The sequence below is a fragment of the Cervus canadensis genome, chromosome 23 (assembly GCF_019320065.1).
Source record: "Cervus canadensis isolate Bull #8, Minnesota chromosome 23, ASM1932006v1, whole genome shotgun sequence".
Lineage (NCBI taxonomy): Eukaryota > Metazoa > Chordata > Mammalia > Artiodactyla > Cervidae > Cervus > Cervus canadensis.
The window spans coordinates 56,175,983-56,191,249 of record NC_057408.1 but is presented as its reverse complement, the minus strand read 5'-3'; the positions used below and the strand labels follow the sequence as shown (position 1 = coordinate 56,191,249).

The window sequence follows — 15,267 nt, the reverse complement described above, 5'->3', positions numbered from 1 at the left end:
ATAACACATACTATGGAATACATGCTTCCCCAGTGGCTCAGACGGTAAAGAATCCACTTGCAATGCAGGAGACCTGGGTTTGATCCCTGGGTTGGGAAGATCCCCTGGAGAAGGGAAGGAGCAACCCACCCCAGGATTCTGACCTGGAGATTTCCATGGACAGAGGACCCTGGCAGGCTACAGTCCATAGGGTTACAAAGAGTCCAGTCAGGACTGAGCGACTTTGACTTCACTTGATGAAATCCATATTGCAACCTATAACATCTGAGAGAGGTTATTTTGAATAGCTACATGGGACCCATTTTATTATCCATAATTATGTATTTCAGAGGCTCTGATTCTTTCACGGCATTAAATGTAATACAATGTCCTTGGTTAAGATCATCGTGCAGACCATTTGGAATTCCGTCTCCTCCCCGGAGGCCAGACCCCCAACGTGGCATCACTTACGTCCCTGTGTAACGGTCATTCAGGGCAGGACCATCCTGGAGGCCTTGGGGGACCGGGAGGTGGGCTTGAGTCCTGGACAGAGGTCAGTGGGCAGTGGGCCAGGGAACTGGGGCTGGGCCCCCACACCATACTGGGCGGTTGCGTGCATCCCTGAGCACTTGTGGAAAGACAGAAGTAACAGAACGCGTGCTGCAAATTTCAGCCGAGCGCCTCGGGTGCTACCACAATTATTTAAATTATTTACAGACAAAAACTAAGGCGAGGCGCCGTTCCCCAGCACCTGCGGGACGCCCAGAACTCGGTGCTCGGTTCCTGTCGTTCTTCCTTAGTCCCAACGAGCCCGGGGGCGAGGTTCGTCGGTCCTCCTGCAACCGGGCCGCACGCCCACCGCCGGGCCGGGGCCAGCGCGGGAGCCGGGGCGTCCCCGCGGCTTTGTTCGTCGCGCCCGGCGGCCGGCGCGGAGGCGGCGCTTCAAGCCCGGCGGTGGCCCAGGCGCGCGGCCGAGCAGACGGGCGGGCAGGTGCCGGGACAGGGGCCCGCGGGCCGACGGGCGGCGCCAGTGACCCAACAAAGCGCACGGGAGGCCCCGCCCGGCCGAGCCCGGCACACGGCGCGGGGCCCCGGCGGCGGCGGCGGCGGCGGCAGCAGCAGCCGCGCCTCGGACTCGGCTCACCGAGGGGCCAGCCGAGCCGAGAGCGCGCCGGCGGGCGGAGCGAGCGAAGCGGGAGGCGGAGCGGCGCTCAGGCGGGCGGGGCGGGCCGGGTCCGCCCGGCGTCCGGAGCCGCCCCCGGCCCGCCGCCCTCGGCCCGCCCCGCGCGTCCCCGCGGCGCCGCCCCCCGCGCGCGTCCACCGGCCGCCGCGCGCGCCGCCCCTGGAGCCCCGGGTCCCCGGGCGACGGCGGAGGAGGGGGCGCCGCAAGATGGCGGGTACGGGCCCCGCGGCGGGCGGCGGGCGGGGACGCGAGGGCGCGGGGCGGCGGGCGGCGGGCTCACGGCCTTTCTTGTCTCCCTCGGCGCAGACCTGTCGCTGCTGCAGGAGGACCTGCCGGAGGACGCGGACGGATGTGAGTGCGGGCCGGGCGGGCGGGAGGCAGGGCGCGGGCGGCGGGGAGCCCAGGCCTCGGCGGCTCGGGGCGGCCGTTCGGGCGGAGCCGCGGCGGCGGAAGCGGGAGCGCGGCGGCTGGTCGGCGGGGCCGGGGCCGCGGCAGGCAGGGGTCGGGGCTCCGCCCGCCTCCCGGAGCCCCGCCGATGCCGCCGGCCCGGGTCCGGGGTCCGGGCTGCGGGGTCCGGGGGGCCCGGGGGGCCCGGGTCTGCGGAGGCGGAAGGGGCGGCCCGGGCGGGACGGCCCCGCAAGCATCGACCGCCTTTCTTCGGCGCAAAGGCTGGAGGCTCGGCCGGGCCTTCCCGCGCCTCCACGCCTGGCTTCCTGGGGACCGTGAAGTTTCCGAGCGGAGGAGTCTTGTGCTTCAGGAAAAACAAAAAGTTTGACATTGTTCCCGGAGGAGCGTCGGAAAGGAGGCGTCCCGCTCGCGTGCTCTGCTCTGGGGTCGGAAGGGAGCTGGGAGGCGGCTCCGGCTGGGGCGGCGTACGGGGACGTGAGGGCTCCGGAAACGGTGCGGTGGTCTGGACTGCGTCGGGGGTCCCCCGGGGGTTGTACCTGGGCGTCGCTCCTCTAGGTGCCGGGAGCTGATCCCTAGCGTTGTCTCATGTGGTTTCCTTGCCCAAATTAAGCTCATTTTTAAAATTACTGGGTGTTCTGAGTGACGTGAGGGAAATTGACTCTTTATAAGGAGCTTTTAGAAAAAAATATTTCTAAAGTGAATGAACCATACGTAAACTCGTGTTTGGTGCAGTCTGGGTTTACGTTTTAGCTTTGTTTTTCTTTTTCTTTTTTCAGTAAAAGGCTTTATGAAGGCAGCAGTGCTCATGTAGTGAAGGCCGGCTCTCCCATCTCCTTTCGTGCTGTCCTCTAGGACGCGCGCACCTGCTGATAAGTTTCAGGTGTCGGTTACTGCAGCTCTGGGGCTCCTGCAGGGTTAGCTTTGGAGAGGTTTGAAGAGTTGACTAAGGACTGTCCCCATGCAGGGCCTTCTCAGGCGTGTGTTTAGGTCCAAGGCTTTTTCTTGGTGGAAGACGCCCCTCTGCAGCAGGTGTCGAGGACTGTCTCATTCATTTACTGTCACTTGGGTGCCCTGGGCAATCAGAGTCTAAGAGATGAACTGCAGTTTTCTGCTTCACCCTTAAGGAGCACAGTCTGGAAGGGGCAGCCCACCAGTGTGGAACTCGGCCTGATTTCTTCAGGACCCTCTAGACGGCTGAGGGTAGAGCCGCCAGGGGCAGTCACCCTCCGTGCCCCTCTAGCGGTTCCCAAGCAGCTTTGATGACGTAAGTGTGACAGTGAGGTGTCCGGGCATCCCAGTACAGTCGTGGACACACCGGGCTTAGGAGCAGGACTGCTTAGTTCTAGTCTTGGCGTCCTCCATTTGAGCAGACTCTGCCACTCACTTGAACTTCTCAGTGCCAAATGTGGTCATTTGTAAATAGGCATAATTAATATTAGCTGCCCTAGAGAGCTGTTCAGAGCCTTTCATTAATTAATTCACATAAAACACTTAGAACAATACCTGGTAAATAGTGACTACTATGTCGTGGTGGTGTTATAAGGGAAACCAGAAAGAAAGTGCAGGGAGGGGATACTGATGTTGAACATTACGCCACATAATTTACATATTTACAGGTGCTGCTAGTGCTCACAATTAACTTTTTTAAGATTCTGTTTGTTCCCTGTGTGTGTGTGTTTTATTGAAGTACGTTGATTTACAGTGCTGTCGAGTGTGTCTTAATTTAGGATAAAATGTTCGACCTTAGAAGTAGCTTATTTGCATCTAGTTTGGTGGAACTCTTTGTTGGAATAATTGCTTATTTTTCTTAGTGGCTGCAGGTTCTACAGGTGATGCCTTTATCCAGAATATTCAGGAACAAGCCATCTTGGAACCTACCTACGGCCAGTTAAAGGACCCCTCAGGGTCTGTTGTGAAGGGAGGAGGGTGGTGAGAGGGGAACCTAGCCATGAGGCCTTGGTCCAGGGTGAGATGGGTGGGGAGGAAATGGAGAGGCTCGGCATGTCCTGGACAGGGAGTGGACCAGAGATGTTGGGGTGGAGGAGAGGTGGGGTTGGGCTGCCTGCATGGCTGGACTGTGTCTCCAAGCCAGGTCTTCTGCCCCGGGCAGTGCTGATGGAGGCTGTCTGGGGGCTTGCCCCGTCAGCTGCTTGAGCTCCAGATTCTTGGTGGCCTTTCCTAAATGCAGATCCTAGACTAAGACAGAAGAGAGTCAGTGCTGTTGTACAAGTAATGAGCAGCTGGGGAGCCCCGGGGAGGCCACAGGTGAGGTCCAGATCTTGAAAGGGGGCCATCACCGGATCCTGAGATGAGAGTCTCAGGTCATTCATTGATTTGTTTCATTTTAAGCCTCCAAGTCTCTATGTAGAATCAGGAGAAATGTGAGTAGAACAGGAAAGGGTTGGTCAGAGATGGACTTGACTGATACTCTTGGAGGAAAAAAAAACCCTAATGTGTGAAAAATGGTGCCTTGTATGTACACCTCAAAGGGTCCTATAGAAGGAGAAGTGAAGTCTCTTAGTTGTGTCTAACTCTTTGCAGCCCCATGAACTCTGGCTGGCCAGGCTCCTCTGTCCATGGTATTTTCCAGGCAAGAAGACTGGAGTGGGTTGCCAGTTCTTTCTCCAGGGGATCTTCCCAATCCAGGGATCGAACCCGGGTCTCCTGCATTGCAGGCAGACTCCTTAGCAGCGGTAAATAAGTAACATCTTTGTACGGAACTATTAAGTTTAGGAGAATAGCCCACTGAAAACCTCAGTTTGCTTAAAAGTGATACTTCCAATACTTAACCATCTGATGAGGCACACTTTGAATTTCAGAGAGAAAGCAGAGCGACTTCCAAGCTGGGTGAACCCTTCACGTTCCTGGGATGATGGGTTCCAGTGTGAAGTTACAGATAGACTCTCGGAGGAGGAGATTTTAAATTTCTGTCATCAGTTCTTCATAGACGGAGTTCTGGTATACAGTTAAGTTGCTGGATTTCTAGGATAGGTGAGATGGGACTTTAGTAGGATTTGATGAGTTAGTGTTTGTAAAAATAATTTCACTGAAGGAGTTTGATTAAAATTTAAATTTTGGTTCAAGTAATATGTTGAAGAATATTATTCTAAAAGAAAGATGACGTCAGGTTAGTGGTTTCCAGTTGCTCTCATATGTGAGTTGTTCTTCCTAGAATTGATAGGACCTGTAGACTCTGGTGTTCTGATATTAATGAATAAGTTAACTGATAACGCATAGAGGCTAAATGATTCTCTCAGGGGACAAAACTCCTCTAAGTATCTGCCAGAATTTAAGCCAAACCTCCTGATTCTAATAGAGTATTTTTATATTAAAGACCATTTTTCCTTTAGATTCCTGAGTTTGCACCATCGAGTGGCCCCAGTTAGTGTAGGCAGTTTGTCTGAACCTGTACTTAGAATAATACCCTTGAAGATGCATGTAGCATGCTGCCTAAGGTTTAATTTAACCTGGTGGGGAGGGGTGATTCGAATGAGGCTCATGCGTAATGCAGCTAATCTAGTCTTCATGTTAATTTCTCTCAGCTGTGACTAGCGTGCTGTGGACGGGCCTTGGAGCTGTGTCCTGGAATATGCCATAGCATGACTTTATCCTGTTGAAGTTTTGGAATCCTGTTGCCCAATGCTGTTTTTCCGGTTTGAAGCAGTTGGTGATAGAACCAGGGCTGATGGGATGTAACTACCCTGCCTCACTCCTTTCAGAGCCTCTGTGCTCAAGGCTACTTAGGGAGACTGGGATTGATAAGCTTCCTGGGAGTCACACTGCCTGGGGAAGTTCAGAGTGTGTGTCCCCGGGCGGCGGGTCAGTGGGCCACAAACCCCGAGGAAGGCGTCCTTGAAAACCATAATGTTTAGAAGAGTTGTTAAATTGGGGTTTGGGAGAGTGAGTCATGAGACTTGTAGCATGTTTCGACTGCTACCAACTGGACTGGACAGGAGAAGTCTCTATTTGGAGATAATGTAGTTGGTGTCCTAGAAAAGGGGCTTAAACATGGGTTTAGTGGCACCCACATGTGTATGGAATCAGTTAATGATGCCTTGGATCATGATCCCCCTTGTGGAATTTCTCGAAGAAAGAATCCTCTTGGGAGAGTCATCTTTGTTCTCTGTAACTACACATGTCGTGTCGGCTGCTTGGGCTGGTAGCTGCAGGATTGGGGAACCCAGACAGCTGACCTCGGGGATTTCTGTTTGTTCTTCTGCCTGTGCCCTGTTTCCTCCTCTCATCCAAACAAAGGTGTTGTATTTGTTTATTGAACTGTTGTTGCTTCACGACATCTGCCTTATATTTTGGAATTTTGGATTTCTCCGTCCTGATGACGGAGAATGTTTGCTGTCAGCTACATGATAGGGTGGTCAGTTCCTACCCTTGAATTGGGAAGTCGTTGGGCTTTGAACTTGGATCTGAAAATATAGCTGCTTTAATGTTTTGAGAGAAGAGCAGTTTACACATCTCTGCACCTTGGGGAAGGCAGTGGAAAGGCCTGTGCTCCCTGGAGCCAAGAAGGGACTTGAGCACAGGCCCCCGAGCCACCTCCCCACAGTCCTCCCCTCCTGAGTTGGTCTTTTTAGCCCCCTTCTCCCCAGACCTAGGGGCAGACTCGTTTTCCTGCCTGATTGGTACCAGTGTAGGTAGTATGTGAGCATTTATCATGCTGCGCTTACAGTTGAATGTAGGGTAAGAAGCAGCCAGCATCATAAAGCTCAGAGCTGACTCCAGGCTCCAGCCGTGGACCTTTACCCGTGTATCACTACCCATACCATCTTGAGTGAGTACCTACTTTCCTCAACTGTTTTCTGTCTTTACAGTGTTGCTGGGCTTTGGGGCTGGCTCCGCCACGCTGCTCTGAGCGCCCAGGAGCAAGTCTCTGGGTGGACATACCCGTTCCTTCTCTCGGGTATGTACCTGGGGGTGGTCTGGCTGCTGAACTTTATAAGAAGCTGCCAGCCCATTTTCCAGAGTGACTGTGCGGTCTCCCCCTCCCCCCAGCCCCAGCATGTGGGAGAACCCAGGTGCCCTGCACCCTTGCTGACACTTCTCTGTAGTTTGAATTTGCATCTCCATCAAGTCTGATAATGCTCATTTTTTTCATGGCTCTTTCAGCATCTGTCCTTTTTGGTGAAGGGTCTGTTCAGATCTTTTGCTCATTTATTTATTGGGTTATTTGTTATTTGAGAGTTCTTTGTGTATTCCAGACACAGATCCTTTATCAGATATGCGATTTGCAAATGCCATTTCTCATTCTTTGACTTTCCTTTCATTGTCCTAATAGTGTGTTTTGAAGAACGGAAGTTTTAAATCTTGATGTTCAATGTATTATTTTTTCACAAATGCCCTTTATCAGGTTGAGAAAGTCCCCTGAGTCTCCTGAGACCTTTTTTGAAATTAGAATTGAATGTTGTATTTTTTCAAATGCTTGTTCTGCATTTATGATTTTTTCTCTATTCTTTTAATATGATGGATTGCATTGATTTTTTAAAAGTAAGTACTGTTAATATTTTTAACGGGATATTTAAAAAATACACAAAAGCAACTGAACCATCATAAACCTACCACTCAGCTTTCACTTATCCACCCTCTAACACCTGAACTTTTGTGGGGGAGGCAGTAGAGTGCTTTAAGGCCATCCCAGGTGTCATTTATTTTAATTGTAAATCTTTTACAAGTCTGATGTTCTAATTTTCGGACAGAATAACATCTAAGGTTGTAGTGAGGTGTGATAATTTTTGAAAGTTTAAGTGGTTAAATTCTTGAGACATTTTCTGTGCATGTTTTACTGTAATAAAGCTCATCTATATAACTATTAAATTCACTTTCATCTAAATACTGACTGCCAGATTAAAAGAAGCAACATCTTGCTTGTTTGCATGTTTTCATCTTGCTAATAAGCACATTTTGCCGTTTGGAGTCAGCCTCAATGGTAACAAGAATATTGTAAAACTTTATGTTTTAAATTGGTTTGCTGTATCATTCAAAGGATCGCATAGATGTGAGTTGTGCTGTGTGTCTCCTGAGCCAGTGGTTCCAGGGTTATAGAAACCAGGAGCTAGAGGGCAGGTTATATGTTCATTCTTTTCATGTCAAGCATGAAAAAGTATAGACCCAAGCTCTTGCAGATGGAGATGGTGTGGAGGCAGACTTCGTTGTCGTTCAGTCAATAAGTCATGTCCCACTGTGCGACCCCATGGACTGCAGCGCGCCAGGCTCCCCTGTCCTTCACTGTCTCCTGGAGTTTGCTCAGATTCAGGTCCATTGAGTCCATGATGCCATCTAACCATCTCATCCTCTGTCACCCCCTTCTCCTCCTACCCACAATCTTTCCCAGCATCAGGGTCTTTTCTAATGAGTCAGCTCTTCAGTCAGGTGGCCAGAGTATTGGAGCTTCAGCTACAATTCAGGTTCTTTTCCTAAATATCATCTAACATAGCTCTTTAATTTTTGTGTGTGTGTGTTTTTTTTTTTAAGTAGAGCTTATGAACAGTGTTGTGATAGTTTCAGGTGCATAGCAAAGGGACTCAGCCATACACATGTCCATTCTCCCCCAAACTGCCCTCCCATCTAAGCTGCCTCATAACACTGACATAGCTCTGTAACTTGCTGCGGAAGGGAAGTGGGAGAAATTTCTGCATTTTGTTCTTTTTTAAAATCACCACGTATTGTCATATTGTGTGTTGGGCATTGTGCTGTAACCTTGCTGACACTCCACCTGTGAGGTGTGTAGCCCCGCAAATTATTAACCATGGAAGTGGCACCTGATGAGGCTCATCTGAACAGTTACGTGATTTGTTCAGTCACCTGTCTTAACAGTGTTAAGTCCCATCTAGAGCTGGCCGACAGTCTTTTTTTTTTTTCTTTGTCGCAGGGCAATTGTATCTTGCTTTCAATCACCAAATGCCTTTTTTCTTTTTTTTTTTCTTTCTTTCTTTTCAGTGGAAGGATAATTAAAAAAATATTGTGTTGGTTTCTCCTATACATCAGCGTGGATCAGGCATGGGTATACATACGTCCCCTCCTTCTTGAACCTCCCTCACACCCCCTGCCCCATCCCACCCCTCTAACTTGTCACAGAGCACCAGTTTGAGTTCCCTGAGTCATATAGCAAGTTCCCACTGGCTATCTGTTTTACATGTGTTCGCGTATATGTTTCCATGCTACTCTCCATTCACCCCCCCATCTTCCTATACCCCCGACAGTCTTTATTATTGTGTTACTGCTTATTACTGTGCCCTTCCTGCCTGCCAGCTGTGACTTCCCTTCATTTATCACTGATTTAGATCATCTGCCCTCCTGAAGGTTCTGGAGGATGTGAAGGTCACAGCACGTTCCAAGTATTTGGTGGGTAAAATCATTTTCCGAGTAGCACCTGCCTGTCATGGGAATGTTGGAGGCTCAGTATACCCTTTATCTTTGTATTTTAACCCACTCGTGTGTGAGGGAGCCAGTCATTCATTGGAGCAGAGGTGGGAAGAGTGCTGTGTGATCCGATGTGTCTGGTTATCAAAGCGGTCAGTCCAAACTCTTGTGGCTGGATTTATATTGAAATTTATACACAGCTTGGAAGTTGTATTCAGAGTCAGATTTGATATAAATTATTTTTACATTTACATCTATCAAGTTAGTTTTTGGTGGAAATAAACTTCAAGACGCCAGGTAGATTCAGCACTTCCTTTCTGGGGATTGGTGGCAGTCTGGCCCTGAATTAGCTCGACTTTTGCATTTGGATTACGTACAGAACAAAAGTATCACTAATCGAGCAATTGGGTTAGCACGACTGCAGGGGACATGTTTGCTCGTGGAGGAACAAACACCCCATCTGTAGTGTATGCAAGTCCACACCTGCGACCGCTCCGAGTGCCACATCTCTGACCCGCAGATGCGGCACAGACAGTGAAGTCTTGGTACCTAATCGGAGACCAGGTAGACGCGTCCCTGCCTCTTTTATGTGCATAGTTTGCTCAGTCGTGTCCGACTCTTTGCGACACCATGGACTGTAGCCTATCAGGCTTCTCCATCCATGGGATTTTCCTGGCAAGAGTACTGGATTGCCATTTCCTTCTCCAGCGAATCTTCCTAACCCAGGGATCAAACCCGGGTCTCCTGCATTGCAGGCAGATGCTTTACCCTCTGAGCCACCAGGGAAGCTGTGCATACTTTAGGGAAATATTTTTGAAATATTCATAGATTGAACTTTAGCTCAGTAGTGTTGTTGAGTCATGTCCGACTCTTTGCGGCCCCACGGACTGCAGCACCCCAGGCTCGCCTGTCTGTCACCTTCTCCCGGAGCTTGCGCAAACTCATGTCCATTGAGTCAGTGATACCATCCAACCATTTCATCCTCTGTTGTCCCCTTCTCCTGCCTTCAGTCTTTCCCACCACAGGGTCTTTTCCAGAGAGTCAGCTCTTCACATCATGTGGCCAAAATATTGGAGTTTCAGCATCATTCCTTCCAGTTAATATTCAGGGTTGATTTTAGCACATTATTCCAGCTTAAATTCAATTGTTAAATTAAATATGCTCTAGGACAGATTTATTCTTAGGAGTAAAGATCATTTCTAAGAACTTTAATATTCGAAGAAAAGATTTCTGATAAGCATTATATTGTCACAAATTGAAACTGGATATACCAGGTGCTCAAGGATCTACATCTGGAGCCTTTTATTCTTCACCCATTGCAGAGCGCCCACCACGCACTGTAGGACTTCAGTATACACTTGCTGAGATAAATCATGATGTTTCTGTCAAGCCGAATAAGGCCGTAAACCTAACTTACAGTAAAATAATGAAATGATTTATTTTTAAATCAATTACTTGTTACTTTGAGAACTTTCAGATTTACACAAAACTTGCACAGGTGTCATAGTTAATTCTTCAAACTCTTCACCTCCATTCAGCTTTGTTAGCATTTTGTCAATTTCCTCTTTTTCTCTCTACAGTTGTAATTAGACACACAACTGTAATATATACTTAATCATCTTTGCTGAGCCTTTTAAGATGAAGTTGTCCCGACCTGATCATTAGGCTGTACCTCCTGAGAGCAAGGCCAGGCTCCTCTGACAGCAAGTTCAGAAAGAGTAACTTTGACACAGATCAGTTATGTAATATGTAGTTCATTGTCAGATCTCACCAGTCATCCAATAATATCAGTTATAGCAACTGTCTTGCCTTCCAGGCCCCTGCTGCTTCGTTTAGTTGTCTTGTCTCTTTAATTCAGAAGAAGTTCTCAGCCTTTATCATTCATTATAGAGAGTTTTGAGGCGTCAAGTTGGTTTTATGTTTCCTCATGATTTAATTCAGGTTTTGCTTGCTGCTTCCTCCCTCCCTCCCTTTCCAGGGATGCTGTGTAAGCAATTCCCTGGTTTTCCCAGTGCCTGTCTCAGAAGGCACCTGATGTCAGTTCTCTGCTCTCGGTTAAGGTGTGATGCCTGCCAGCTTTCGCTACTTGAAGATTCTTTCTTTTTCCTTCTGTTGTTAGTAAGGGCAGTGATTTGACTCCAGGGGATTTTCCATTCCCAGGCAAGCTTTACGCACCTCTTGGCATTAGTGTGTGTTGATGACTCTCACCTGAATCAGTTAAGTTTCCTCGCTGGCTTTCTGCTTTTCAGAAGATTTTGCCCTTCCTCTCTGTCTGTTGGTTTATTTGTTAAAATATGTAAAGCCCCAGATGTTAAGGTAGCTCTTATAAAAATGATTAAATCTGGTTTGTCTTGTTATCTTCCATTTTCTGATATAAAGGACTTGGGAAACAACAAAATTGGGCAAGTTTCTTGTGGCCTTAGCATTATCAAGGGGAAGATGGAAGGGGAACAGACCATTGGCTTTTTCCTGTTTTAGCAGCTCTTCCTAGAGGCTGTGTGGGGATAAAAGGATGTTTTTGATCAAGCTTGGAGAAAGTTAGGGTGTATACACATGCAGTTCTCTCAGGTCCTGCGCTTCTCAGAGGTGCTGATATGCTAATGGTGTTGGGAGTGTGTGTGGGGCGGGTAAAGTGCTCTTAAAGGACCCTCGTCCCCTCACGGGTGTCTGGACCACCTCCTCATGAACAGTTATCAGTGAACAGGCATTCTTCAGGAGCATGAGACTCCATTATCTGGGTTTGTTTGTTAATAAAAAGATTAGCAAACAGGCTTTGCCTTCTGGGACTTTATCCGTATTTGGTTTGGAGGGAAAAAGGAAAAAAGAAGAAAATGAAGCACTGCAGCTGCGGGTGGAGAAAAGCGCCGGCACCCCCAGACTGGGGGCGGTTCATGGGGGAGAGATCGTTATCCGAAGGAGCAGGAAGTGCTTCCTGGGTGGTACTTGTGAGTAGGTGAGTTTCAGCTGCGATGAGGGTGAAGAGGGCAGACGAGGAGCAGGTGGAGAGAGCTCGCCGCACCTGCGGAGAAGAGCCCCCAGCGTGGGCTGGGGAGGGAGGGGGAGGCCGGGTAGCCTGGTTAGAATGAGGAGACGAGTAGACAGTTGACCATTGTGATGGTGGAGGGCAGTGGTCTTCACACTTAACTACTGGATATTTTCTAAAATAATTTAGAAAACTCAGATGTTTTAAGTTTAAAGGTATTTTCAAAATGAAACTGTCATATCACTGTTAAAAATGGAATCTAAATAATATAGCACTTATATACACTATTAGCCATTTTCAAAAATCCAAGAATAAACTCTTTAAATTGAGGAATTTCCATTGTTATTTGATCTATTTCCCTAACAAAATTTTATCTTAATATATTTTTATGCTTGAAAGTTTTATTGATTACCCTGTCACATTTTTTTGGCACCGAAGATATAAGGAAAAATTGAAACTTTTAATTTCCTGTGGGCATAAAAATCTTTAAAACTTTGTTATTATTATTAATACTCAGTTGATCCACCTCTGGTGGATCACAAATTATAATAAACACTTGGTGAACACAATTTTATTGAATAAGCGTCTCAATAAGGTGGAGCTTTTAAAAAATAGCATGTATTCATGGGTGAATATAATTTATTGCTCGAATGAGACTGTATTTAGCATAAGTTTTACTTTTTATTTTCAGAGCTGTAAGCACAGAGAAATTTTGTTGATGTAGATAAGTGGATGGAAAGAGTTTTACTAGTAATGCCACTAATTTTCTTGAATTTCTTCCAACTTATATGTCAAAAATATGAAAATTATTTTTAATGAGCTATCAGTCATTCAGTTATTTTTAAAGTAAAGGATTGTGGAACGAGTACCTGACTTGTGAAAGTAGGTATTACAGTCTTCAGAGAGCTGGCTTTGTCCGTGTGTCAGAGGGTCCCTGTGCTATGGAGTGGAGGGATTTTACTTGGGGGCCATGCAGTCTTGAGCTCAGGGAGGTGGGAGATTGTAGATGGGAACACCTTGGGTCCACACCCTCGGTGCGTGTCTGTGATGGAGCATTCCTGGAAACAGGTCTGGAATGGCCCTTAAAGTTCCCCGCTTGACTTACTGCTCGGGAGACCTTCCATGTCTGTGTGCTCAGGTGTTTCAGTCATGTCCTGCTCTCTGTGACCACACGGACTGTAGCCCGCCAGGCTTCTCTGTCCTGGGATTCTCCAGGCAAGAATACTGGAGCGGGTTGCCATTCCCTTCTCCAGGGAATCTTCCCGACCCAGGGATCGAACCCGTGTCTCTTAAGTCTGCTGCATTGGCAGGCAGGTTCTTCACCACTACTGCCACCTGGGAAGCCCTCTCATGCCTTACGGGGTTCAGATACCTAAGCAGACGATATCAGAGCCTCTGGGTTAGGGTATTGGAAACTGAGAGGTATGGGAATACAGAAGACTTTTTAGAAGTCAAATTCATAGTTCTTAGCGACTGATTAGATAATGGGGGCAAGAAAAGTGCTTTGTAAAGTACCTGCAGGCCTCATGCCTGAGAACTCAGGTTACTGGGGAAGTGACGGTCATTAGAGAGTCTGGAGGAGCAGCTGATTTTTTATAAGACTAATTTGGACAGTTAGGCTTTCAGAAAACACATGACATGGAGGCGGAGACCCTGAAGGACCTGCAGCCCTGGACGTGGGGATCAGAGCAGGAGAACGTTGGGGTCCTCTGCATTGCGAGTGCGGTTGAAGCTGCAGGTTATCCAGGGGAGGAGAGGCGTGTGTGTGAATAGCGTCCATATGAGGACAGAGTCGAGGGAGAGAAACCACCTACACAACAGGTTGTAAAAGAAGCAAGCAGGGATGGTCTAGAAAGGTGGGAAACACTCAAGATGGAGTACATACTCCCAGAGAATCCAAGAACTAGAGAGGCTGTCTGGATGAGGGATGTTGAGTCCTGCCCCCAGGCCGCAGGTGGGAGGCCTCGCACCAAGGCCACAGGATTGGAGCCCAGAAGCAAGGTCACCTTCAAGCTGGCTGAGCCCCTTTGTAACTGTTGCCAAAAGCCCCGATGATCCCCAGCAAGCTTCCTGACTCCCAGCTAGGCAAAGATGCCCACTCCCGTGAACAGCCGATGGTGCCCCAACCAATCATCTGGCGCCAGCCTTCCAGCAGGGCTTTGCTTTGTCTTTAGGCTCTGGCGCTCTCAGAGCACCCTGCACTTAGGAGAGACATGACGGGCTCTGCTGCTTTCCTAATGAAGAAGATGGTCTTAATTAACAATTGATCATTTAAAATCACATTTAAACCACTTATTCATATAGTTGAATAAGTATGTCGACTGCTCAAAGGAGGTAATGGTTGAATTTAACTGTGCTGTTGCTTAGAAAATCTCAAAGGCGGGTTTTCCAGCCACGTAGGAAGATTTTGCAAAAGGTAATAATGTGACCCTTTGAAATGCAGAAGGCCAGGATGGTCTGGGCCCTCCTCTTCCTCCCAGCTCACATCTGTGTGAGCCCTGTGCCCTGAAGCCCTCCTCTGTCTGGATGTGACTTGGTTTTCCTTGACTCCCTGTCCCCAGGCTTCTCAGCTCAGCACATTCTCCCACCCTCTGTCCTGTGGGGCACCCCATGTCCCCCCAGGACTGTCTGGACTGTGAGGCCTTCTCTTGCTCTCCGGGCACACCTGGCAGTGTAAGGTGAAGAACACGTGTGTGTACTCTTAGTAGCATGTTTTTGTTCATGCCCGTATATACACCTGTGTGCACAGACACTTCTGTGTGTACACACTGTCTAGGTTTTGTGTCTGTTCTCTGTTGAGTGCCTGACACTCACAGTAAACAGGAGACAGCGTCCTGCTTACTGGTTGAATGAGAGGGGGGAAGACATTTAAAACTCAGGGAAACCATGCTGAGGTTGTCTCAGAAACATGTGAATTGTAGGTTTGAGGGAATATTGATGTCCTAACTTGATACTGTGTTAGATGCGTGATGTTATCTTTGTGTGTCTGAAAATCTTGACAACAAACACGCGTTTGTGTGAGGAAACGCAGCCAAGTTAATGAATGACCTGCACAAGTTCACATGCAGAGTTCACGAGGAGCAGGACCTGAGATTTGGACTCAGATTTGTCTTAACTTTAAAGGGCTTTTGTCCTTGTCACGTTACTGTCACCGTAAACATGTAGGGACTGATCATCTTTAACATTTCAAATGGGTCCAGCTTTTAAATTTTTACGTTTTGAGATGTCGTTTTCCTTGAATTTGAAACAGCTGGAAGTTGGGGTGTTGGTTCCTGTGGTTCTGGGTTTCTGCCGGTGCCCGAGCGGGGCCAGAGCAGACGGAGCCTTCCTGACCCCCAGGCGT

General features: G+C 48.4%; 1 protein-coding gene across 3 annotated transcripts in view; it reads left to right on the top strand.

The window, feature by feature from the left end:
• Positions 1-727: 727 nt before the first annotated feature.
• PPP4R1 (protein phosphatase 4 regulatory subunit 1) overlaps positions 728-15,267 on the top strand; it is a 49,251-nt gene continuing 34,711 nt past the window's right edge. For all 3 annotated transcript variants that reach the window (XM_043444509.1, XM_043444508.1, XM_043444507.1), the window contains exons 1-2: positions 728-1,376; positions 1,469-1,513. In XM_043444509.1, the coding sequence (XP_043300444.1) occupies positions 1,370-1,376; positions 1,469-1,513 (52 nt within the window). In that variant the 5' untranslated portion in view covers positions 728-1,369. The remainder of the gene's footprint in view (positions 1,377-1,468; positions 1,514-15,267) is intronic.